General features: G+C 38.2%; 1 protein-coding gene and 1 long non-coding RNA gene across 7 annotated transcripts in view; one reads left to right on the top strand and one right to left on the bottom strand.

Annotated features, from left to right (window-relative positions):
• The window catches only part of OPHN1 (oligophrenin 1), a 558,586-nt gene that overhangs the window by 414,723 nt on the left and 116,443 nt on the right, over positions 1-27,420 (top strand). For all 6 annotated transcript variants that reach the window (XM_032329488.1, XM_032329487.1, XM_032329486.1 and 3 more), the window contains one exon: positions 12,217-12,376. In XM_032329488.1, coding sequence (XP_032185379.1) covers positions 12,217-12,376 — 160 coding nt within the window. The remainder of the gene's footprint in view (positions 1-12,216; positions 12,377-27,420) is intronic.
• LOC116582114 lies at positions 677-25,121 on the bottom strand. The gene is made up of 3 exons (XR_004282384.1): positions 25,028-25,121; positions 18,353-18,359; positions 677-687 (listed from the first exon to the last, which is right to left on the bottom strand). It is a non-coding gene; the product is annotated as an uncharacterized LOC116582114 (long non-coding RNA).

Genomic DNA, 27,420 nt, shown 5'->3' with positions numbered 1-27,420 from the left:
CAAGACATCGTATTATTTTATCCATAAATATTTTAATATGTGTATTGAAAAAAAGAAAATTATTTGTATACATAAACACAATTATGATGTCTAAACATAAGTTAGTAATAATTACTTATTATCAAATATTCTGTGTTTAAATTTCTAAGTCTCAAACATGTCATGTGTTTTTTCCTTGAATCAGGATGCAAATAATATCCACACATAACATCTGTTAAAATGTTTCTTAAACCTCTTTTAATCTTTAGCAGAGGGTTGCAGATGTTTTCCATGAATGATTAGGTTATGCATATTTTAGGCTTTGTGAGCTATATAGACTCTGTCCCAAATATTTATTTCTACATTTGTAGTACAAAAACAGCCATTGATAATATGTGAAGAAATGGGCAGAGCTATGCTCCAATAAAATTTTATTTAATAAAACAGATGGCAAGTTACATTTGGCCCAAGAGCCATACTTCATTGAACCCTGATCTATAGTAGTAGTTTTCAAACTTTGGTGTGTATCATAAACACTTAGAGGGCTAATAAACACAGAGGCCAGGTCTTTATATAGGATAGGGCCTCTATGGGATTTTTAAAGAGATTTATTTATTTATTTGAGAGAGAAAGAGCATGCATGCACATGAGTGAGGCAAGAGCCAGAGGGAGAGAATCTTCAAATAGACAACCCACTGATCATGGGGCCTGTTACAGGGCTTTATCCCAGGATCCATGAGATCATGAACCTGAGCTGAAACCAAGAGTCAGATCAGATTCTTTTTTTTTATGGACTTTTTTTTTAATTTTTAATTTTTTATAAACATATATTTTTATTCCCAGGGGGTACAGGTCTGTGAATCACGAGGTTTACACACCTCACAGCACTCACCAAAGTACTTACCCTCCCCAGTGTCCATAATCCCACCCCCTTCTCCCAACCCCCCTCCCCCCAGCAACCCTCAGTTTGTTTTGTGAGATTAAGAGTCACTTATGGTTTGTCTCCCTCCCAATCCCATCTCGTTTCATTGATTCTTCTCCTACCCACTTAAGCCCCCATGTTGCATCACCACTTCCTCATATCAGAGAGATCATATGATAGTTGTCTTTCTCTGCTTGACTTATTTCGCTAAGCATGATACGCTCTAGTTCCATCCATGTTGTCGCAAATGGCAAGAATTCATTTCTTTTGATGGCTGCATAATATTCCATTGTGTATATATACCACATCTTCTTGATCCATTCATCTGTGGGTGGACATCTAGGTTCTTTCCATAGTTTGGCTATAGTGGACATTGCTGTGATAAACATTCGGGTGCACGTGCCCCTTTGGATCACTACGTTTGTATCTTTAGGGTAAATACCCAATAGTGCAATTGCTGGGTCATAGGGCAGTTGTATTTTCAACATTTTGAGGAACCTCCATGCTGTTTTCCAGGATGGTTGCACCAGCTTGCATTCCCACCAACAGTGTAGGAGGGTTCCCTTTCTCCGCATCCTTGCCAGCATCTGTCATTTCCTGACTTGTTGATTTTAGCCATTCTGACTGGTGTGAGGTGATACCTCATTGTGGTTTTGATTTGTATTTCCCTGACGCCGAGTGATATGGAGCACTTTTTCATGTGTCTGTTGGCCATCTGGATGTCTTCTTTGCAGAAATGTCTGTTCATGTCCTCTGCCCATTTCTTGATTGGATTATTTGTTCTTTGGGTGTTGAGTTTGCTAAGTTCTTTATAGATTTTGGACACTAGTCCTTTATCTGATAGGTCGTTTGCAAATATCTTCTCCCATTCTGTCAGTTGTCTTTTGATTTTGTTAACTGTTTTTTTTGTTGTGCAAAAGCTTTTGATCTTGATGAAATCCCAATAGTTCATTTTTGCCCTTGCTTCCCTTGCCTTTGGCGATGTTCCTAGGAACATGTTGCTGCGGCTGAGGTCGCAGAGGTTGCTGCCTGTGTTCTCCTCAAGGATTTTGATGGATTCCTTTCTCACATTGAGGTCCTTCATCCATTTTGAGTCTATTTTCGTGTGTGGTGTAAGGAAATGGTCCAATATCATTTTTCTGCATGTGGCTGTCCAATTCTCCCAGCACCATTTATTGAAGAGGCTGTCATTTTTCCATTGGACATTCTTTCCTGCTTTGTCGAAGATGAGTTGACCATAGAGTTGAGGGTCTATTTCTGGGCTCTCTATTCTGTTCCATTGATCTATGTGTCTGTTTTTGTGCCAGTACCAAACTGTCTTGATGATGACAGCTTTGTAATAGAGCTTGAAGTCTGGAATTGTGATGCCACCAACGTTGGCTTTCTTTTTCAATATTCCTTTGGCTATTCGAGGTCTTTTCTGGTTCCATATAAATTTTAGAATTATTTGTTCCATTTCTTTGAAAAAGATGGATTGTACTTTGATAAGAATTGCATTAAATGTGTAGATTGCTTTAGGTAGCATAGACATTTTCACAATATTTATTCTTCCAATCCAGGAGCATGGAACATTTTTCCATTCCTTTGTGCCTTCCTCAATTTCTTTCATGAGTACTTTATAGTTTTCTGAGTATAGATTCTGTGCCTCTTTGGTTAGGTTTATTCCTAGGTATCTTATGGTTTGGGGTGCAATTGTAAATGGGATGGACTCCTTAATTTCTCTTTCTTCTGTCTTGTTGTTGGTGTAGAGAAATGCAACTGATTTCTGTGCATTGATTTTATATGCTGACAATTTACTGAATTCCTGGACAAGTTCTAGCAGTTTTGGAGTGGAGTCTTTTGGGTTTTCCACATATAGTATCATATCATCTACGAAGAGTGATAATTTGACTTCTTCTTTGCCGATTTGGATGCCTTTAATTTCCTTTTGTTGTCTGATTGCTGAGGCTAGGACCTCTAGTACTATGTTGAATAGCAGTGGTGATAATGGACATCCCTGCCGTGTTCCTGATCTTAGCGGAAAATCTTTCAGTTTTTCTCCATTGAGAATGACATTTGCGGTGGGTTTTTCATAGAAGGCTTTGATGATATTGAGGTATGTGCCCTCTATCCCTACACTTTGAAGAGTTTTGATCAGGAAGGGATGCCGTACTTTGTCAAATGCTTTTTCAGCATCTATTGAGAGTATCATATGGTTCTTGTTCTTTCTTTTATTGATGTGTTGTATCACATTGACTGATTTGCGGATGTTGAACCAACCTTGCAGCCCTGGAATAAATCCCACTTGGTCGTGGTGAATAATCCTTTAATGTACTGTTGAATCCTATTGGCTAGTATTTTGGTGAGAATTTTCGCATCTGTGTTTATCAAGGATATTGGTCTATAGCTCTCTTTTTTGATGGGATCCTTGTCTGGTTTTCGGATCAAGGTGATGCTGGCCTCATAAAATGAGTTTGGGAGTTTTCCTTCCATTTCTATTTTTTGGAACATTTTCAGGAGAATAGGATTAGTTCTTCTTTAAATGTTTAGTAGAATTCCCCCGGGAAGCCATCTGGCCCTGGGCTTTTGTTTGTTTGGAGATTTTTAATGACTGTTTCAATCTCCTTACTGGTTATGGGTCTGTTCAGGCTTTCTATTTCTTCCTGGTTCAGTTGTCGTAGTTTCTTTGTTCCTAGGAATGCATCCATTTCTTCCAGATTGTCAAATTTGTTGGCGTAGAGTTGCTCATACTATGTTCTTATAATTGTTTGTATTTCTTTGGTGTTAGTTGTGATCTCTCCTCTTTCATTCATGATTTTATTTATTTGGATCCTTTCTCTTTTCTTTTTGATATGTCCGGCCTGGGGTTTATCAATTTTATTAATTCGTTCAAAGAACCAACTCCTAGTTTCGTTGATTTGCTCTATTGTTTTTTTGGTTTCTATTTCATTGATTTCTGCTCTGATCTTTATGATTTCTCTTCTCCTGCTGGGCTTAGGGTTTCTTTCTTGTTCTTTCTCCAGCTCCTTCAGGTGTAGGGTTAGGTTGTGTAACTGAGACCTTGCTGGTTTCTTGAGAAAGGCTTGTTCTGCTATATATTTTCCTCTCAGGACTGCCTTTGTTGTGTCCCACAGATTTTAAGCCGTTGTATTTTCATTATCATTTGTTTCCATGATTTTTTTCAATTCTTCTTTAATTTCCCGGTTGACCCATTCATTCTTTAGAAGGATGCTGTTTAGTCGCCATGTATTTGGGTTCTTTCCAAACTTCCTTTTGCGGTTGAGTTCTAGCTTTAGAGCATTGTGGTCTGAAAATATGCAGGGAATGATCCCAATCCTTTGATACCGGTTGAGTCCTGATTTAGGACCGAGGATGTGATCTATTCTGGAGAATGTTCCATGTGCACTAGAGAAGAATGTGTATTCTGTTGCTTTGGGATGAAATGTTCTGAATATATCTGTGATGTCCATCTGGTCCAGTGTGTCATTTAAGGCCTTTATTTCCTTGCTGATCTTTTGCTTGGATGACCTGTCCATTTCAGTGAGGGGAGTGTTAAAGTCCCCTACTATTATTGTATTATTGTTGATGTGTTTCTTTGATTTTGTTATTAATTGGTTTATATAGTTGGCTGCTCCCACGTTGGGGGCATAGATATTTAAAATTGTTAAATCTTCTTGTTGGACAGACCCTTTGAGTATGATATAGTGTCCTTCCTCATCTCTTATTATAGTCTTTGGCTTAAAATCTAATGGATCTGATATAAGGATTGCCACTCCTGCTTTCTTCTGATGTCCATTAGCATGATAAATTCTTTTCCACCCCCGCACTTTGAATCTGGAGGTGTCTTCGGGCTTAAAATGAGTTTCTTGGAGGCAACATATAGATGGGTTTTGTTTTTTTATCCATTCTGATACCCTGTGTCTTTTGACAGGGGCATTTAGCCCATTAACATTCAGGGTAACTATTGAGAGATATGAATTTAGTGCCATTGTATTGCCTGTAAGGTGACTGTTACTGTATATGGTCTCCGTTCCTTTCTGATCTACCACTTGTAGGCTCTCTCTTTGCTTAGAGGACCCCTTTCGATATTTCCTGTAGAGCTGGTTTGGTGTTTGCAAATTCTTTCAGTTTTTGTTTGTCCTGGAAGCTTTTAATCTCTCCTTCTATTTTCAATGATAGCCTAGCTGGATATAGTATTCTTGGCTGCATGTTTTTCTCGTTTAGTGCTCTGAAAATATCATGCCAGCTCTTTCTGGCCTGCCAGGTCTCTGTGGATAAGTCAGCTGCCAAGCTAATATTTTTGCCATTGTATGTTACAGACTTCTTTTCCCGGGCTGCTTTCAGGATTTTCTCTTTGTCACTGAGACTTGTAAATTTTACTATTAAGGATGGGGTGTGGGCCTATTCTTATTGATTTTGAGGGGCGTTCTCTGAACCTCCTGAATTTTGATGCTCGTTCCCTTTGCCATATTGGGGAAATTCTCCCCAATAATTCTCTCCAGTATACCTTCTGCTCCCCTCTCTCTTTCTTCTTCTTCTGGTATCCCAATTATTCTAATGTTGTTTCGTCTTATGGTGTCACTTATCTCTCGAATTCTCCCCTCGTGGTCCAGTAGCTGTTTGTCCCTCTTTTGCTCAGCTCCTTTATTCTCTGTCATTTGGTCTTCTATATCACTAATTCTTTCTTCTGCCTCATTTATCCTAGCAGTTGAGCCTCCATTTTTGATGGCACCTCATTAATAGCTTTTTTGATTTCAACTTGGTTAGATTTTAGTTCTTTTATTTCTCCAGAAAGGGCTTTCATCATATCTCCCGAGAGGGTTTCTCCAATATCTTCCATGCCTTTTTCGAGCCTGGCGAGAACCTTGAGAATTGTCATTCTGAACTCTAGATCTGACATATTACCAATGTCTGTATTGATTAGGTCCCTAGCCTTCGGTACTGCCTCTTGTTCTTTTTTTTGTGTTGAATTTTTCCTTCTTGTCATTTTGTCCAGATAAGAGTATATGAAGGAGCAAGTAAAATACTAAAAGGGTGGCAACAACCCCAGGAAGATATGCTTTAACCAAATCAGAAGAGATCCCAAATCGTCAGGGGGGAGAAAGGGGATAAAAAGAGGTTCAAAAAGGAAGAAAGAAAAAAAAGAAAAAAAAAAAAGAAAAGAAAAGAATTAAAAAAAAGAAAAAGAATAAAGAAAAATATAAAAAAGAAAATATATATATATTAGATAAACTAGTTAAAAAACGATAAAAAGAAAAAGGTAAAAGTTAAAAAAAAATTTTACCAGAAGGCGAGAAAAAAAAAAGGAAAAAGAAAAAAATTAAATTAACTGCAAGACTGAAAAAAATCACAGGGAGAAAGCCATGAGTTCTGTGCTTTGCTTTCTCCTCCTCTGGAATTCTGCTGCTCTCCTTGGTATTGAAACTGCACTCCTTCGTAGGTGAACTTGGTCTTCGCTGGATTTCTTGCTGATCTTCTGGTGGAGGGCCTGGTGTAGTGATTCTCAAGTGTCTTTGCCCCAGGCGGAATTGCACCACCCTTACCAGGGGCCGGGCTGAGTAATCCGCTTGGCTTTGCTTTCAGGAGCTTTTGTTCCCTGAGCGCTTTCCATAGAGACCCGGAGAACGGGAATACAAATGGCAGCCTCCTGGTCTCCGGCCCGGAGGAGCCGAGAGCCCAGGGCCCCGCTCCTCAGTGCGCCCTCAGAGAACAGCGTCCAGTAACGCCAGTCTGCCTGACCTCCGGCCGCGCTCGAGCTCACCGAGCCTGTGGCTGGTTCAAGTTAACACCGAGCTGTAAGCTTACTGTCAGCTCTTTCTCTGTAGCCCGTTTTCCCGTTCCAATACCTGCAAGCTCTGCGACACTCAGACACCCCCGATCCTTCTCTGACCCTGCGGGACCTGAGGCCACGCTGACCCCGCGTGGGCTTCGCCCCGGTTTAGCCTCTCCATCGATGTCCCTCAGTGGAACAGAGTTTTAAAAGTCCTGATTTTGTGCTCCGTTGCTCTGCCGCTGGTCGGGAGCCATCCCCTCCCCCCAGGGTCTATCTTCCGGTCGCTTTGGATTCACGTGTCCGCCAGTCCTACCTTTCAGAAAGTGGTTATTTTTCTGTTTCCAGAATTGCTGTTCTTCTTCTCTTCGATCTGCCGATGGATTTGCAGGTATTTGCAATCTTTAGATAAGCTATCTAGCTGATCTACTGCTAGCTGAAGTAGTCGCAGCCTGCTACTTTTCCGCCACCTTGACTCTTAGCCCTGGACTTTTTTTTTTTTTTTTTAATTTGACATACAGAGATCACAAGTAGGCAGAGAGGCAGGCAGAGAGAGAGGAAGGGAAATAGACTCTCTGCTGAGCAGAGAGCCCTATGCGGAGCTAGACCCCAGGACCCTGGGATCATGACCTGAGCTGAAGGCAGAGGCGTTAACCCACTGAGCCACCCAGGCACCCCAAGAGTCAGATTCTTAACTGGCTGACCCATTCCAGGCACTAGAGGGCTTCTATCTTTTTACTGTGTCCCCAATCTATAGATTTCTACATCTTTTTTTCCTTGTAGTTTATTTTTTATTGAAAAGAGATCATTTGTTTTTTAAAGTTGAATCGAGAGGCTTGCGCTTATTCCAGTTTTTTTCTTTTTCTCTTCCCTGATACAAGGTGTTTTTTTTAGCTATTTGATTTTAGGGTTTTTTTGTTTGTTTGTTGTTTTGAGATATTTGCTTTTGGGTTTGTTTTGTGTTGTTTTGGTATTTTTATAGTGCTGTTGTTGGTGGTGTTTATTGTGGGAAAGACAAGCACACTTTATGTTCTTCCAACAATATACACATAATGTATGAATCCCCCCCATTACTTTCAAGAGAAGGACTTTCTTAGATTCATTAGATGGCAGAGCTGGAAGCATCTTCAGATGACCTAGTAACTGTCTCATTTTACAGATGAGAGAATACATAAGTGGGATAAAAAAAATAAGCCAAAAATCACATAAGTGATGGAACCAGCTTTAATGAACTGCTTCAGTTTTTATGTTTTCTGTCTTTATTGAGGTACAATTGAGAAGTAAAAATTATATATATTTAAGATATACAACTTAATGTTTGGTTTATATATACATTGTGAAATAATTGCCACAAGAAAGCTATTAATATATCTAATTTCATAATTAATTTAATTTTCTTCTTTTTGTGGTGATTACAAATAACATTTACCCACTTAGCAAATTTTAAGTATAATACAGTATTATTAATTCTATATGCGCTGCTATATATTAGATCTCCAGAACTTATTCATCTTATTAAAACTGGAACTTTGTACTTCTTGACTAACATCTTCCCATTTTCCCCTCCCTCCAGCTCCTGGCAACCACCATTCTACTCTCTGCTTCTAAGTCTGACTATCTTGGATTCTACATATAAGCAAAATTGTTTAGTATTTGTTTTTTTTATGTCCAGTTTATTTCATTTAACATGTTTCTAGGTTCATCCAGATAGTAGCAAATGGCAGAATTTCCTTCTTTTTTAAAACTGATTAACATTCTATTATATGTATATATTTATCTATTTGTCCATTGTTGAACACTTCGTTTCCTTCCATATATTGGCTAAAGTGAATAAGACTGCAATGGGACTACACATATCTTTTTGATATAGTTTTTTCATTTCCTTTGGATTGTCTATGCAAAATGAACAAACCTTTCAGAATCCCTAATAAAAGTAGAAAGAGAGTTTCATTTGAGCCCAAGTTAGGACAGCTGACCAGGAAACATGGTCTTTACAAGGGAGGAAGTGTTCCAGAAAATGAACATTTTTTTGTGGGTCTACATCCTTTTTTTTACATCTTATAAAGGCTCAAAATATTATAGATTAGCACATAGACAGGGATCACAAGTTTTTTCATACAGGAATGCAGGTGATGTTGAATTTCTGAGAGAAAAATGTCAAGAAAGAATTCTTGACACATTTTCAGTGCAGAAGGTTTTTATTAAAGCATGGAATAGGACCCATGGGTAAAATTGGTGTACTGTGACTGTGTGGAGCAATTGACTATATACATTCAAGTTGGGTCACAGAGATAAGGGAGGTCAATAAAGGGATTTCCACATGTTAAAGAGAATTTAAAGGATCCTTCAGGTCTGGCTATTGTCAAGCTAAAGTTCCTTTTAATCTCTAGCAATACATCAACACTAAAGTAACCATGAGTTCCTTGAGGAATGTCACACCCTGCATATCTCAGGTTATTTCTCAGTGGGCTGCAAGTTGTAAGGAAATTTAATTTTATCTACATTTCTTTTGCCTTTCTTCTCCACATCATAGGGAGTAGGAACATTGACTGACATCTCAAGGACATGATGGTTTTCCTTTAGGCTGCGCATTCCCAAAGTAGGTGTACAATGAATACATGTTGAGCCATAAATCAGGCTTTTGATTTAAACAATGTTTGTGTACAGTCATGCTAAAACTAAAAAAGAAATCTAAAATGGCTTCCCTTGTATATCAGTCCTTGAGAGAGCTTTTCTCTCATCAAGGTATATATCCAGAAGTGGGATTCCGGGATCATAAGGTAGTTCTATTTTATACACATTTTAATTTATGACCTCTGATCTAAGCCCTCTAATCAAAATTATTTTTCTAAACTGGAGGCTTTTTACAACCTTCTCTGATAGCCATTTTTTTTGTTTTAAATTTTGATGTTCCAGAAGTTTTATCCATTGTCGCTAGTCCATGTGGACTAGAGAATTTAAGATGTTTGCTGCCAAGTCATATCACAAACTCCTACCTAATTAATATAGAATTAATAATAGAATTCACTACTAACAATGCTCTTATTTTTATTTTATTTCTCTCATTATCTCACACTTTTTTTTAAAGATTTTATTTATTTATTTGACAGAGAGAAATCACAAGTAGTCGGAGAGGCAGGCAGAGAGAGAGAGAGGGAAGCAGGCTCCCTGCTGAGCAGAGAGCCCGATGTGGGACTCGATCCCAGGACGCTGAGATCATGACCTGAGCCGAAGGCAGCGGCTTAACCCACTGAGCCACCCAGGCGCCCTATCTCACACTTTTGAGTGTGAATTATACCTCTTAATGATAATGTATAATAAAAAGAGAGATGTCAAATGCAAAAAAATCTCCCTCCAAAATAGCTTACCTTCCAAATCTTGTAAGAAGGACAAGAAGAAAAATAATGTCCTGAATGGGATACCAGGAACCTCACTTAGAAAAATAGAATGTGGCATTAGCTTAAAGGGAACCCTGTAAGCATTTTGTTTCCTTAACAGGAATTAGATAAGCAAGCACTGAGATGCAATAGGATGACTGTAAGACTTGTGACCCAACAAATATGAATTTGAATCCTTGTATTGCCATGAAGTCACAAACTGTGTGACCTTGATTAAGTGCTTTACCTTCTGTGAATGTAGCATTCAGAGATAAAACACTCTGCCTTTTTGGAGTTGGGAATATTAAGTGAGCTCTGTCACGTTTACCAGAAGTCCATTCCTTTCAGAGTTCACAAAAGGAGATAAGCATTCACACATGTTGGAGGCTGTTACATAAGTGTCCTTGCCTTGCTACTAGTGGTTTAGCCACTTGGTGGTGGTATGGAGTAGCTTTTCCATTTTAACATCTCAAAAATATTGTTGTTAAATAATAAGGGTAATTATCGAAATATTTAAATTGTTAAAGGGACCCATCACCAGCCCCAAAGTAAAAATGCCTGTGAATAGTTGCTGTTCATTATCACGTGAATGGAACCCAGCCTTTGTCAGTGGCTTAACAGATTTCATCAGGGTTTGTCTAAGGATTCTGTCTCAGGCAATGACCCACTTAGTAAAAAGAGCATGCCTATTGATGGGGTCAGTCTCTCAGGGGCATTTACCTGGTAGGGGGGAGTTTGAAAATTAGTGTTTGAGATGGGTTGTCTCACTGCCTCACCTCTCTGCCCCCAAACAGCTTCCTATACTTTATTTGCTGCCTCTAGTACTATTTGAAAGAGCAGTGGAGGCACTCAGTTCCATTAAAAATAATTAACTGATACCTGCTTTGTATGAGTCACATGCGCTTGCACTTGAAAGTTTACCACCTGGTAAGGGAGGCAGGTAAGAAACAGAAAATTGTAATGTATTTGCTTGCCAATGGTGTCAGTCAAGAAGAGGACAATAGGCTGTGATAGCCCTGAAGGAGATGTCACCTAAAGGATAAATAGACATTATTTAGATTCAGAAGGAAGAGGACATTCTAAGCAGAAGGAGTGGCATGAAACAACATGGTATAGCCAGAAAACCTAATCTAAATGGTATAGTGTATCGAGAGTGTCAGAGGTCAGCAGTCCTCAGATGGAGACTCCTAGAGCGGTAATAATAATAGCAGAGATTTCTAATGCAATATTTCCAGGATACCATTCTAAAGCAATTTACTCTATGTAACAGCCCTCTGAGGTGGATACTATTTTTGCATGCAGAAAAACTGAAGTCCAGAGAAGTTAGGTCACTAATACTGTTGCAAAATTGAGTGGTACTGTTAGGATTCAAACCTAGGTCAGATTCGGAGTCCAACCTGTACACTAGGATTAGAAAATAGGCTATAAATTGCAACTTTGAAGAGAGTTGGCCCTATCCTATAAGAGGTACAAAGCCCCTACAGAGAATTTTAGCAAGGAGAGTGATTAGGGATCAGAATATTGGTGATTGCAGGCTTTACTCTGATGAGACTGACTGACTGATTTCAAGGAAATCCCCTTTCTTCTTTGGACCTCTGGGTTTTTTGTTTGTTTGTTTTGTTTTTGTTTTGGGGTGTGTGTGTGTGTGAGAGAGAGAGAGAGAGAGAGAGAGAGAGAGATATTTCATCTGTAAATTGAGGACAGTGATGATAAAGGGCTAATTTTAAAGATCCCTTCCAGCTCTTTGAGTTTTTTTACTTTCAAACTAGGGGTGGGGGAGGGGCTAGATTCCTGACTGAAGTCAGACTGGTGAAGCTGGTAGGTACTTCTCTAAGTGTTTTGGGTTTTTTATGCATCCTTTATACATGCTATATTTGTTGCCTAGAATGTTGTCTTGCTTCTTTCCTGTCTTTCTAAATAACTTTCTAACTATAGCTGCCTACTCTCCTTCTCTTAACTCCTACAATGCTACTAAGTTAGCTATGTCTCACTTAGGTACCTAATAATATACTATCTTTTATTCTTTGCTACTTGTTTTCTTTGTGGTATTTTCTTCTCGTATATATTTTGGACTTGCCTTTTCTCCTACTTTTTAGTTTCTCTTCCCCCCTATATCATCTAACATAGTCTTGGTTACAAGGAGTTCTTGGAGAAAATTTTGTTAATCATTTTTTTTTCTCTTTTGGCAGTGTATGTGAGCACAGCAAAGAGAATCTTATGACCCCCTCCAACATGGGTGTTATCTTTGGGCCCACTCTGATGAGAGCTCAGGAGGACACTGTTGCTGCCATGATGAACATCAAATTCCAGAACATTGTGGTGGAAATTCTAATCGAGCACTTCATCAAGGTATGTATTCCCTGTTCTCACTATCACTTCTCCAAGCATGTGACACTTTCTCCTAACCACCTTTTAGAGTTGTGTCTCCCTCCCTTGCTCAAGCTGGTAATGGAAGGAAATACCATTATGACACAATGGCATTTAATAGCATTTCTGACACTGAAATTCATTTAGCAAATATTGCTCAATTCTGTAACTATTTTATTATCAGACACTAGGCTCAATTCTGTAACTATTTTATTATCAGACACCATTATCAGATGTACTTGTTATAGAAGAAGAAAAAAAATCATTGTTCCTGCCTTTACAGAGTTAACAGCTTAATATGAAGATAGCCATATATACAAATGAAGATGATAGATATAAAAGTGTTGCATGTATAATGAAACCATAAAGAAATACCTATTCTTTTTAAACCTCATCTCATTTCAAAAACAAAAATACCGTGGTATATTTTATATGGTATATAAAACTCAAGGTACTATACATTATAATTAGGTCAAATGAAAAAGAAAAATTAAGTATAGAGACAGAAAATGAATCCAGGAATGAGGCTAGACAAGAAATAATCATTAACAAGTCCTGTGCACTTGTTACAGATGGCCCTTCATCTGGCTCTAAGCTTTCTAGCAGCCAGTAACATCCTAGGAAGGTGTAATTCAATAAAAACTTTTCTGCAGGGGGAGGAGTCTAATGACACAGTCTAAACCCAAGCTCTGCCACTTACCACCTTTATTACCACTAACCTATATTTGGTGGGATACAGGTTAGGTTTCTAAGACTCTACATACAAACACAGTGGCTCCAACAAAAGAAACATTTATTACTTGATTAGGAAATAGTCCAGTAAGGTATTCCAGTGCTGGTATGGTGACTTGACAGGGGCAAGAACCCAGTTTCCTTCTTTCTTGTTGTTCTGCCATCTCTAAGGTACTGCTTCACCTGCATGACCAAATAAATACCTTCTATATTATATCAGTTGAGAAGGATGAAAGAAAGTCAAATGAAGGATATAACACTTTCCTTTAAGGCCAGGACCTGGAAACCACGTATATCACTTTTATGTAAATAAATGGTATGTAAATACCATTCCAAAATAATCCAGTGGTCACATCTGGTGGATGAGTTAAGGAAGTATAGTTTTCATTTGGGGCCCTCTAGTGCCCAGATTAGTCTTTAGTTCTTTTTCTAAAAGAAAATAAGATAATATATATTGGATTGCAACTGGCATTCTCTTCTATATTATCTGTGTAACATCAAACAACTTCTCTGATAGTCATTTTTTTTAGCTGAAATGTGAAGATGATAATAAACCTATACTATGTGAAAGTCACATGTCCAAGGCTACTTAGCTAGTAAGAGAGACAGGGTTTAAATCCAAGTAGCCCGGCTTAGAGTTGATGTACTTAATCACTATGAAATGCTGCCTGATCAATCATTTTTGAATGGTGATATTATTGGGCATAGAGGACAATTTGAGATTATCAAGGATGGGTACTTGCAGAGAAGTACAACCTATGTAAGTACTAAATGTGGAAATAAAGGAAAATAGGGAAAGGAAATTTCAAGATGACCCAGCATGAACAAAGGCCAAACACCTTAAACTTCAAGAAATTTGGTATTGTTGGAACATGAAATAAAAATAGCAGTGGCCAGAGATGTGAATGTAGGCAAACAGGGCCAGGTCCTAAAAGGACCTTGTCTTGTCTCGTTGAAGAGTTTGGAATGTTTGTCATTGTTCCTACAGGCTTGGGAAAGCATTGCTTAAAAGTAGAATAGTATGATGGATAGACTTACATTCAGGAGATGTTATCTTGTCTGTAGTGTGAAGGATAGATTACAGGAGAGAGGGTAGTGCCATTGTCAGATCAATAAATAACTGTAGTCTGAGTCAGGGTGGTGGGAAGAGGAACAGGTATGGAAAAGCATAGGACTTAGTGATTAGAAGTGGAAAATGCGGGAGTGGAAGATGTCTGAACTCTGGATTTCTGACTTAGCTGACTAGATGGATGGGGCTGTCTTTCATAAATATAAGAAATAGAGAATGGGAAAGTTTGGGGGAAGATGGAAAAAAAAAACTCGATTTGCTGTGAGTTGAAAGTCAGATTCCTGAAGGATATCGAGAAAGCAGTATTTAGGAAGTAGCTGGAATAAAGTAAGGAATAACAAAGTTTACTCAAATCAAATATTTATGGTAAGTATTTTAGGCTGTGCAGGTCACAGAAATCTTTTACAACTATTCAACTCCGCCTTTATATTGGAAAAGCAGCCATAGACAACATATAAACAAATGAATATTCCAATAGAACTCTGTTTATAAAATAGGGAGCAGGCCTATGGGCTGTAATTTCTTGACTCTTGGTCTAAAGCCCAAATTTCATTTATTGATTAATTACTTGAGTGATATTCATTCAACCAATATGTATTGAGTACCCACTATTTGCCAGGTACTATTTTAGGCCCTGGAGATACAGCCCTTTACATTCATCTTTAGAATTTACATTCTAAAGGAAGTAGAAAAACAATATGCAAAATAAGTAAAATACATAGTATATTAGATGGTAATAAACATTAAGAAGAAAAATAAAGCAGAGAAGAGGAATAGGAAGGGTTGGAAAGTGATTTTGCAATTTTAAAATACAATAAGGACTCACTAAAAGGACAAATTTTGAGCAGAGATTCATAGGAAATAAAGGAATGATTTTTTTTTCAGATAATCTGAGGGAAAAGCATTCTAGGCTGAGATAATGGTAAGCACAATATCCCTGAAGAAGAAATGTGCCTATCATGTTCAAAGTGCAAAAATCGTTTTTAGCTAAAAAAGCTAAAAAGATTAAGCAAACAAACAAAAAAGAAATAGAAGAAGATGGATTCAGAAAGAAAATAGAGAAAGCTGAGTAAATTCTATAGGTCCTTGGAAGGATTTTGATTTTACTGTATCTGAGTAAGATAAAAGGGAGGTTTTTAAGAGAAATAACACAATCTGATTTATGTTTAACAGGACTATTCTGGATGCTGTGTAGAAATAAGGGTAGACGGAAAGAAACTAATTAGGAAGCTGTTTTAACAGTGCAATTAGAAAATGGTTGTATTTTAGATGAGGATAATAATAGTGGAGATGGTCAAATTAGAAGTGGTCAAATTCTAAATGTATTTTGAAGTCAGAGCCAACAGGATTTGCTGACAAATCACATGTGGAATATAGAAGAGAGGAGTCATGGGTAACTTCCAGGTTTTTAATCTGATCAGTTGGAAGGATGAAGTTGCCATTTACTGAGATATATAAGAATGAAGGAGGACAGATTTGAAAGGGGAAAAAAAAAAAACGCAGTTCAGCCTGTGTGACATCTAAGGTCAGAGAAGGAAACAGGATTAGAGAAATAGAGTTGGCCTTTAACAGCATAGAGATGGTGTTTAAGACAATATGAATGAATATTTTTGCCTAATGAATACTTGTGTGAGAGAATAAATGTTAAACCAAGAACTGAAAACTAAGAAGTGCCAGTGTTTGAAGGGCTAATAGAAGAGATTACAAAACAGATTGAGAAGGATTGGTCAATGATGGAACTACGAGATAGGGGAGCCACAGGCCCTGGAAATGAGAGAGTCTTGAGAAGAAAGAGAGGACAGAAGTTTCAATTTCTCAAGACATATCATGTCGGACAAGCACTGAAAAGTACCTACTGCTCTAAATGTTGGTGATTTTTTAAAAATATAAGCAATATATGTATCTGGCAAAAAACACAAACTATAAAGAATAGAACACATTTCTATCCTTTACCTATGCTCAACTCCTAATTCCAATCTTCATTTCAATAATTTTTTGTCACTTTGGTGATGGAAAAAAGTACATATATACACATATACATGCACTATAATATTTGATATATTTTATATGCATATATTATTCTTCTACTTAGTACAGCTAAAATCTCTGGGCATTATATATAAAAATAACACAAGAAGACTCTCAAATATGGAAGGAAGAAGGTGAACCAGACTGGCTAGGGACCTTAGGACCTGAGGAATGACATGACCACAACTCACCTGGATTTTGTCTTTGCCTCATCTCCCAGATGGGTAGTGTAGAAGCTGACAACCTGAGAACACCAACAGATGCAGTCAAAAAAGGTATCAACAAAAGCCTACTCTCTTTAGACAAAGGACCTGGAAAGAAACAGCCCTAAAACTCAGAAACAATTTAGATAGTAACCTCTCTACTCCAGCAAAATAGCACAGAAGAAAAACGCAGCCCTACCTCCACCCCTTCCAGCAAATGCTGAGTGGAGAATCTAGATTTCTACCTTTTCTAGGCTGTAGCAATCACCTGAGCCTTTCTCCCCTGATTCCATGCAGTGCTGTCTAGAAGGCCAAGTGGGGACCCAGACTTTCCTCCTTACCTGGTGGTAATGAGACACCATCCTCCACTTTCAATGGTATCGGTGGAGACTACATGAAGCACCTGGACACCCATGCCTATTTAGCATTGGAGTAACATCAGAGGAGGCTTGGTAGAAATACAGGACTTTCACCACCACTCAGTGATAATAAGGTTAGCACACTATGATTTCAGTGGAGAAGAGACCATTTGGGGAGCAGTAATGAGCTACCCCTCCTCCTCCAGCCAGAATGGTATCAGCAGAGGTGTAGTGAGAAGTCTGAACACCTACACCTGCCTAGCAATAACAACAAGTTCTTACCTTCCACTGAGATGTCAATGGAAGACAAGTGGAAAACCTGGACTTTGACTCCATCCTGGCAGAAATGAGGCAGTGCTCCTCCTACCTTATAGTGGTAGTGTCAGAGGAGGCCTGCTATAACAGAAGATATAAGTAAGAACAAGACTCATATAGTACCCAAATTGTACAGGCCTCAGTCAAAAATCATTTGTCAAAATCTTACCAAGATGATTCATCACAACATAAATGAGAAAAGACCATCAATAGAAATCAACATCAAGATGACACAGATGTTAATGATCTGACAAGAATTTTAAAGTAGCCACTATAAAAATGCTTTAATGAGCCATTAGGAATACATTTGAAAAAAAATAGAGAATCTCAGGCAAGTAATAGAAAGTTTCTGCAAAGAAGTACAGATTCAGAGGTGCCTGAGTGGCTCAGGGGGTTAAAGTCTCTGCCTTCAGCTCAGGTCATGATCCCAGGGTCCTGGGATCAAGCCCCACATTGGGCTCTCTGCTCAGCATGGAGCCTGCTTCCTCCTCTCTCTTTCTCTGCCTGCCTGTCTGCCTACTTGTGATCTCTGTCAAATAAATAATAAAATCTTAAAAAAAATACAAATTCAGCAAATAAATAGAATATATAAATAAAGAAGAACTAAGCAAAAATTATAGAACTGCCAAATGCAATAAATGAAACTTAAAAATCCAATGGATGGGCTCAACAATAGAATGGAGAGGACAGGGGAGAGAAACTGAACTTTTAGAATAACAGAAGTTATTCAATCCAAACAACAGAAGACTAAGAGAAATTGTTGCTAGCAGACCTCTCCTAGAAGAATGGCTAATGTAAGTTCTCTAAACAAAAAAGACACAACAAAAGAAGGAATCTTAAAATATCGGGAAAGAAAAATTAACAATAGAAAAAGAAATATATGGGTAAATTTTATAGACTTTCCTTTTCCTCTTGAGTTTCCCAATTGGGTTTGATGGTTAAAGCAAATTGTGTTTTAGCTTTATTGGGATAAAACAAAATTTACAGTATGATCTGATGTGATTCTCAATGTATACGACAGAAAAGTTTAAGACAATTGCATTATAAAAGGGGGAGCATAAAGAACATTAAAAGGAGGTAAGGTTTGTACATTTCAGCAAACAGGTAAAATGTTGAAACCAGTAGCCTGTGATGAGTTATATATGTAAAATGTAATACCTAAAACTACCACTAAAAATATATACAACGAGATACACTCAGAAACACTATAGATAAATCAAACTGGAATTATAAAAAGTGCTCAAGAAAACACAGAAATCCTAAGCCTTTATGTTTTATGTAACAAACAACAAAACTTCCATAGACATGAAACAAAAATCTGTGGAGCTGAAAGGAAAAATAGAAAAATTTACAATTATACTCAAAGACTTTAACACCCCTCTCTTAGAACCTTTTTACACTGTTGGTAGGAATGCAAACTGGTGCAGCAACTCTGAAAAACAATATGGAGATTCCTCAAAAAAGTTAAAAAGAGGGGCACATTGGTGGTTCAGTGGGTTAAGCTTCTGCCTTCAGCTCAGGTCATGATCTTGAGGTCCTGGGATAGAGCCCTGTATCAGGCTTCTTGCTCCCTGCTCATTTTTTCTCTCTCTCTCTTTCTCCTTCTCTCTCTTTCTTCTCTCTCTTTCTCATGCTCTCTCTCTCTCTCAAATGAATAAATAAACCTTTTTAAAATTTTAAAAATAGAACTACCCTAGGACCCGGCAATTGCACTACTAGGTATATATATACCCAAAGGATAAAAAAATACAGATTCAAAGGGGCACATGCACCCCAATGTTTATAGCAGCATTATCAACAATAGCCAAATTGTTGAGCCCAAAGAGCCTAGATGTCCATCGACTGATGGGTGGGTAAAGAAGTGGTGTATTTATACAATGGAATATTACTCAGCCATCATAAAGAATGAAATCTTGCCATTTGTAACAATGTGGACAGAGCTAGAATGTACTATGCCAGGTGAAATAAGTCACTCAGGGAAAGAAAAATATCACATGATTTCACTCATATGTGGAATTCAAGAAACAAAACAGATGAACATAGGGGAAAAGAAAAAAGAGAAGGAAGCAAACCATAAGAGACACTTAATGATCATTATCAAACTGAAGGTTGATGGAGGGAGGCAGGCAGGGATTGGGCTAAATGGCTGATGGGTATTAAGGAGAGCACTTGTTGTGATGAGCACTGGGTATTGTATATACGTGATGAATCACTAAATTCTACTCCTGAAACTAATGTTATACTATATGTTAACTAAAATTTAAATAAAAACTCAAAATATTTTAAAAAATGACACCTCTCTCTCAACAACTGAAAGAGCATCTAAATAGAAAATCAGAAATTATTTAGAAAAATTCAAGAATACTATCAGCCAACAGAACTTACAGAATGCTCCAACCAACAACAGAAAAATATAAATTTATTTTCAGTGGCCACAGAACACATACCAAGATAGACCATATCCTGGGCCATAAAACAAACTTTAAAAAGACCTTAAAAATGGAATTATGCAAAAAAAATGGAATTATGCATAATGTCTTCTCTGACCACAATGGAATCAAACTAAAAATCAGTAACAAAAGGCAACATAAGGCTTAGAGGGAAAAATGGCAACATTGAAGAACCCGGGTTCTCCATCCTCCCCACAAAGATCAATGTTGGATAGATGTTTGTGAACACAAATAGCTTTGGCATACCTCTAGAGTTCACTTAGGAAGTTTTAGCAACACAGTGGAACCAAGAGAAAAAAAAAACCTGAGAATAATTGTGCTAGAAGAGAAAAAAGACTGACTTCATTTGCCTATATCATCCCATTCTCCAAGGTGTCATTGTTCAGTGCCAAGAAGGAACTTCCCAGCTAGAAAATCTTCCCCTCACTATGAAAGGAAGAATAATGTGAACAACCAGCTTCTCCATCCTATCAGGGCACTGTATGAAGGTCCATCTTCAGTTTTACCCCACTCAGATTAGCAAAGCTGAGATGTACATAGCTGGCTAGGAATAAGGAAGAAAAGCGTAGGCTGTTACAGACATGCACTGGGAGTGATCACAGTTCACAGATACCTGCTCTGCAGGCAAACTCAGCAGATTTCATCACTGATAAAGCCAAATGTTCAACAGTGGTATGTGTTCAACAGTGTGAACCCACTGTAGATTTCACCAGCTTTCTCCCCATAGGTAGTCATGTTCCCTAATGCCAGCCACCTGAGTTACTTTCTACTCCCTCACCCTTGATGGAGCCCAGGAACCACACTGGCAGTCATCCAAGATCTCTGCAGATGCCCAAGTTTAAAATGGTACCTGCCTGGGACTTGTGCCACCCCCACTGGAGCCCAAGAGACATGCTTACAGCCTGCTTGGGCCTCTGCGGCTTAATGAGTGGAAAATGCCAGCCTAGGTCTCCTAGGCTGACCACTACCACTGTGTGCTCATTGTGGGCTAGTCTAGTCCAGCTGTGCAGCTACATACCACTGGTCTGACACCTGTCTTTGGCTTCTACCACAGCACATACGTTCTGAGGTAAGAATGTGCAAACATGGGGCACCGGGCTGGCTCATTCATTGGGCATCTGCCTTTGGCTTGGGTCATTGTCTCAGGGTCCTGGGATCGAGCCCCACATCAGGCTCCCTGCTTGATGGGAAGCCTGCTTCTTTCTCTCCCACTCCCCCTGTTTGTGTTCTCTCTCACTATGTCTTTTTCTGTCAAATAAATAAATAAAATATTTTTAAAAAATGAATGTGCAAACATGGTTGAACATGCCAAAAGCCTGGTCCCCCCAGCACCATTATGCTCACTGGTAGCTGGCCCTCCATGCACATGCATGCACTTAGCCCAACCCTTATCACCAGTAACACTGTAGTGTGCATGCCCTTGGGCAGAGTGTGAGCATACCAACAACCAGGGCCTCTACAGCTGTTTGTGGACCCAGATCAGGCAGATCACAGCAGATCACTAGCTGACACTACTATGCCTGCCTTTAGCTAGCCCCTCCAGCTGTGCATCTGCACACCCTAGCCTGAACCCCATCACCAAGCTCCACTGATGTATATATGCCTCAGGGTAGAATGTGCACCCGTGTGAGATCACACTGATGTCCAGGAACTCTGCAGTAGCCAGTGAGCCGATAGATAGCCCCAGCCCTTGCTGCCTGCTCTGGTCCCTATGTGTATGTCTGCGAATGACCCCTGCCTATACATAGGCACCTTTAACTGGATCTTACAGCTGAGTGTGTGTATACACCAGGTCAAACCACCACTGCTATCTGTCATTATCTCTAGCTGCTGGACCCAGAGGTGACACTTGGGAACCCAGCAACACTTGCATCCACTGTGGACCCCCTGAAGTGCTCACTAAGGGTCACACAGTTGATAATCCTGTGGAGCCCAGCAGCCTGAACTAAAGAGACAACATACTCCCTCTAGACCTGGTGCTACCATGTTCTCCCACACTTAAAACCCTGTACCACTAGACTAAGGATCATAGCACACCTAAGCATGCCCCCACTTATAGGTGAAAGGTTTCTTTTCCAAAAGTAACTCTATAAAGTCTAAAAGAGGTGACTGCTTCTTCCAGTGAGCAGATATCTACACAAGGCTATAAGGATTGAAAGAATTTTGAAACATTTCTCCACCAAAGGAATACAGTAAACCTCCAATAACTGGCTTCAAAGAAATGGAGATCCAGGAATTGCTGACAAAGAATTTAAAATAATTGTTATACAGATGCCCAGAAACTATAAGAGAACACAAATAAATAGTGTAACAATATCAGGAAACAATCCAAGAACAAAACAAGAAGTTGAGAGACACCTGGGTGGTGCAATTGGTTGAGTGTCCAACCCTTGGTTTCAGCTCAGGTCATGATCTTAGGGTCATGACATTGAACCCCATGTCAGGCTCCACACTCAGCATGGATTCTGCTTGAGATTCTCTCTCCCTCTCCCTCTGCCCCTCCTGCTCATGCTTTCTTTCTCTAAAATAAATAAATAAATCTTTTTTAAAAATGAGAATTTCAACAAAGAGAAAACAAAAAGGAAAAATTTTGGATCTGAAAAATACAATGACTGAACAAAAGAATTCAATAAAGAACTTCAAAAACAGACTTGAGCAAACAGAAGCATCAGTGAGTTAGAAGACAAATCAATTGAAATTATCCAGTAAAAGGAGAAAAAAAAAAAAAGAATGGAAAGGAGTGAAAAAAGTCTATTGGACTTATGGGACAACATCAAGCAAAATAATGTACTTCCAGCAAAATAATGTACTCCCAGAAGGAAGTGAGAGGGAGAAAGGGATTGAAAGCTCAAAGGAATAATGACAGAGAACTTCCCAAACCTGGGGAAAGATTTGGACATCTACATTCATGAAGCTAATAAGTTATCACAAAATTTTATTCCAAAACAACTTGTCAAAGACACAATAATAAAACTGTCTAAAACTAAAGATCAGAGAATTTTTAAAGCAGCAAGAAAGAATTATTCTCTCATAAAAAGGAACCACCATAAGACCATTCCTGAATTTCTCAGCAAAGACCTTATAGTTCAGGAGAAATAGGATGATATATTCACAGTGCTAAAAGAAAGAAACTGCCTACCAAGAATATTTTACCTAACAAAATTGTCCTTCAGAGTTGAAGGTGAAACCTAATAAACAAAAGCTGAGGGAATTCATCACCACTAAACCTGCCTTGCAAGAAATTCTGAAGAGTTCTTTAAGCTGCAACAAAAATACACTAATCAGTAATGTGAAAATATGTAGCACATTGGTAAAAGTAAGCATATAGGCAGATTCAGAATACCCTAATACTATAATATGGTGATGTGTTAGCTACTTATTTCTAAAAGCTAAAGGACAAAAGTTTGAAAACTAGCTAGTTTCGATAATACATTAATAGATATGCAATATTTAAAAAGGCATAAATGGGGGTGCCTGGGTGGCTCAGTCAGTTGAGTGTCTGCCTGTGGACTGGGTCGTGATCCTGGTTTCCTGGGATTAAAACTGGCATCCTGCTCCCTGTTCAGTGTGGGGGGGCTGCTTGTCCTTTTCCCTCTGCCCCTGCCCTGCTTGTGCACTTGCTCTCTCTCTCTCTCTCAAATAAATACATAAAATCTAAAAGTATAGAGTATTGGAATGAGATCCAAGTTAAATTATTAGCATAAAATAGGCTGTTTTATATGAAATGTTTTATGTAAGTTTCACACCAATCACAAAAAACTTACAGTAGAATCACAAAAGATAAAGAGAGGAAAATCAAAGCACACCACTTAAAAAATAATCAATTTATCCATAAAAAGGGCAACAAGAAATGAACAAAAATAGAGCTAGAAATAGCCAAAGAATAATTAATAAGATATTAGTAAGATTTTATCAATAATTACTCTAAATATTAATGGATTGAATTCTCCAATCAAGAGGCATAGAGTGGCTAGATGGATTAAAAAAAAAAAACAGGACCCTATGATATGCTAAAAGAGACTTATTTCAGATTTAAGGACATACAGGCCTGAAGTGAAAAGAGGCCAAAAAATAGTTCAGACATGTGGAAACCAAAAGAGAGCAGGGGTAGCTATACTTACATAAGACAAAATAGAATAAACTAAAAATAATAACAAAAGATAAAGAAGGACTTTCTATAATGATAAGGGGGTCAATTCATCAACAATATGTAGCTATCATAAATATATATGTACCCAATATGACAGCACCTATATATAATTAGCAATCACTATCAGCAAAAACTGTAAGAGAGAAATAGAGAAAAGTACAATAGGTAGAGGACTTAAATACCTCCACTTCAACAATAGATAAGATTATCCAGACAGAAAATCAACAAGAAAACAATGGACATTGTTATGCCCCAATAATGGGTCCGTGATTAAAGGAGGAGACTGATATAAAGCGAAGGTCAAGCAAAGCTTTATTTCACGCCAAGCATCAAGAATCTAACCGAATGTTTGGGGATGCACCTCTTACAAGAGAGGGCGACCCTTCTGTTTCACAGACTAGCTTTTAAGGGCAAAGGCCATGCGGTCGGGCCTGGCCACGCACAGGTGAACAAAGAGATTGTAACACACACAGTAAACTCCACAGTGATGCCAGGTTACCAAATGAGTTACAATTTACCCTAGTAGACATTTGATTTAGCCTATCATACCTTGGTTAGGATTGGCGCCCAAAAGGCTCCCAAAGGGTGGGGCCCATACTCCTTGGTAACCAGGGAGACAGTATGCATCCCTCCACTGACTGGATGTCTCTACCTGGCCTGCCCCTCCCTTGTATCTGGGCTTTGTTACCTGGAGCTGGTTTCCAGGACTTGTTTTAAGTGAATCCCCTGGGGGAAGGGGAGCAGGGACAGTTTAACTTTAATGAAAGCCTCTTGCTAAGTAGGTCCTTACAGAAATGAACCATATTTTAGACCAAATAGAACTAACAGATGTATATAGCACATTTATTCCAACTGCAGCAGAATGCACATTCTTCTCAAGTGTACCTAGAATAGTCCCCAGAATAGATCACATGATAGGTCATAAAACAAATCTTAGCAAATTTAAGAAGACTGAAATTATACCAAGCATTTTTTCCAACCCCAATGGAATGAAACTAAAAATCAGTAACTAGAAGAAAGCTGGAAAATTCACAAATATGTGAAGATTAAACAACATGATCCTGAATAATGAATAGGTCAAAGAAAAAATCAAAAGAGAAATCTAATAATATCTTGAAATAAATGAAAACAGAAGCACAGTAGTACAGTAAGAGAATCATTCTACATGATCAAGTGGGATTTATCCCTGGGATGCGAGGGTGGTTTAACCAGGTCATTAAATGTGATACACCACATTAATAGAGTGAAAATTTTTTAAAAAATCATCCGCATAAGAGTAGGAAGAACATTTGAGAAAACATATCATTTCATGATAAAAATGCTTAACAAATTGGGTAAAGAAGGAACATACCCGCCGCGGGCCTTCGCGATGCTTTGTTTTAATTAAACAGTCGGATTCCCCTGGTCCGCACCAGAAGGGGGTGGGATTATGGACATTGGGGAGGGTATGTGCTTTGGTGAGTGCTGTGAAGTGTGTAAACCTGGTGATTCACAGACCTGTACTCCTGGGGATAAAAATATATGTTTATAAAAAATAAAAAATTAATTAAAAAAAAAAAAAAAAAAAGAAGGAACATACCCCCAAACAATAAAGGATATATATGACAAACCCACAGCCAACACCGTACTCAGTGGTAAAAATCTGAAAACCTTTTCTCTAAAATCAGGAACAAGGTGTCCACTCTCACCACTCTTATTTAGCATAGAATGTAAATTATAGCCAGAGCAGTTAGGCAAGGAAAATAAAGGCATCCAAATAGGAAAAAAAAAAGAACTAAAATTGTTTTCATTTGCATGTGATATGATTTTATATTTAGAAAATCCTAAAGGCTCTACCAAAAACCTGGTTGAACTAATCAGCAAATTTAGTAAAGTTGCAGGGGCACCTGGGTGGCTCAGTGGGTTAAAGCCTCTGCTTTCCGCTGAGGTCATGATCCTAGGGTCCTAGGATGGAGTCCCACATCAGGCTCTCTGCTCAGCAGGGAGCCTGCTTCCCTCCCTCTCTCTCTGCCTACTTGTGATTTCTGTCTGTCAAATAAATAAATAAAATCTTTTAAAAAAATTTACTAAAGTTGCAGGATACAAACTCAACATACAGAATACAATTGTGTCTCTACACATTAGCAAAAAGAAATGTGAAAAAGAAGGAAAGGAAACATCCCATTCACACACAATAACATAAATAACAATAAAATGCTTAGGAATAAATTTAAATGAAGAGGTGAAGTATCCATATCCTGTAAACTCTAAGACATTAATCAAAAGAAATCGGAAAAGACACAAATAGAAACATGTCTTGCATTCATGGTTTGAAAAAAGTAATATTGTCAAAATGTCTGTTTACCCAGATCCACCTATAGAGTTAATGCAGTCCTTATAAAAATTCCAATAACATTTTTCACAAAATTCGAAAAAAAAAACCCAGAATTTTTGTGGAGTAACAGAAGTGCCCAAATAGCCAAAGCAATCCTGAGAAAGAACAAAGTCAGAGGTATCATACTACCTTATTTTGAACTAAATAAAGCTGTAGTAATTAAAACTATATGGTACTGGCATAAGAAATAGACACACAGACAAATAGAACTGAAGCATGAGCTCGGAAATGACCCTCACATACATGGTCAAGTAGAATTTGACAAGGGAACCAAGAGTACTCATTAGGGAGAGAATAGTGTCTTCCATAAATGGTGCTGAGAAAACTGGATAACCACATGCAGAAGAATGAAATTGGAACCCTATCTTACACTACTTATAAACATTGACTCAAAATGGATTAAAAACTTAAATATGAGACTTGAAACCATAAAAATCCTAGAAGAAAACATTGGGAAAATTCTCCTTGACATTGTCTTTATAGTGAATTCCTAGATGTAACACCAATAACATAAGCAATAGAAGGAAAAATAAGTAGGAGTACATCAAACTCAAATGCTTCTGCACAGTAAAAGAAACAATCAATGAAGTGAAAAGGCAAAGTATAAAATTGGAGGAAATATTTGCAAACCATATTTTTGATAAGAGGTTAATATCCAAAATAGAGAAAGAACTCAACTCAATGGTAAAAATCGAAACAACCCAATTTTAAAGAAAGCATAGGAACTGAACATGCAGTTTATCAAGGAAATCATACAAGTAGCCAATAGGTACATGAAAAAGTGTTCAACATCACTAATTAATAGGGAAATGAAAATCAGAATCACTTCACACTATTTAGAATGGCTATCTTTGAAAATACAAGAGATAGCAAGTGTTGGGCAAGGATGTGGAGAAAAGGGAACCCATATGCACTTTTAGTGGGAGTACAAATTGGAAAACTGTGGATATTCCTCAGAAAATTAATAATAGAACTACCATATGACCCAGAAATCCCATTTCTGGGTCTATACCCAAAGGAAATGAAAACAGGTTCTCAAAGAGATGACTGTACCCCTTTGTTCATTGCAACATTATTCCCAATAGTCAAAATATGGAAGCAAGCTAAGTGTCCATGAGAAAGAAGGAAAATCTGTGGTTTGTGATAACTGGATAAGCTTTCAGGGCATTATGTAAGTGAAATAAGTCAGAGAACAAAAATATTGTATGATATTACATATTTTGTGGAAACTAAAAATCCAAACTTAGAAAACAGGAAGTAGAGTGGAGATGAGAGGTGGAGAAAATGGAGAGATATTGGTTAAGGAGTACGAACTTCCAGTTATGAAATTAGCAAGTTCTGGAGAC

Source organism: Mustela erminea, chromosome X (assembly GCF_009829155.1).
Source record: "Mustela erminea isolate mMusErm1 chromosome X, mMusErm1.Pri, whole genome shotgun sequence".
Classification (NCBI taxonomy): domain Eukaryota; kingdom Metazoa; phylum Chordata; class Mammalia; order Carnivora; family Mustelidae; genus Mustela; species Mustela erminea.
The sequence above is the reverse complement of the archived record's forward strand: the minus strand, read 5'-3'. Positions and strand labels throughout refer to the sequence as shown.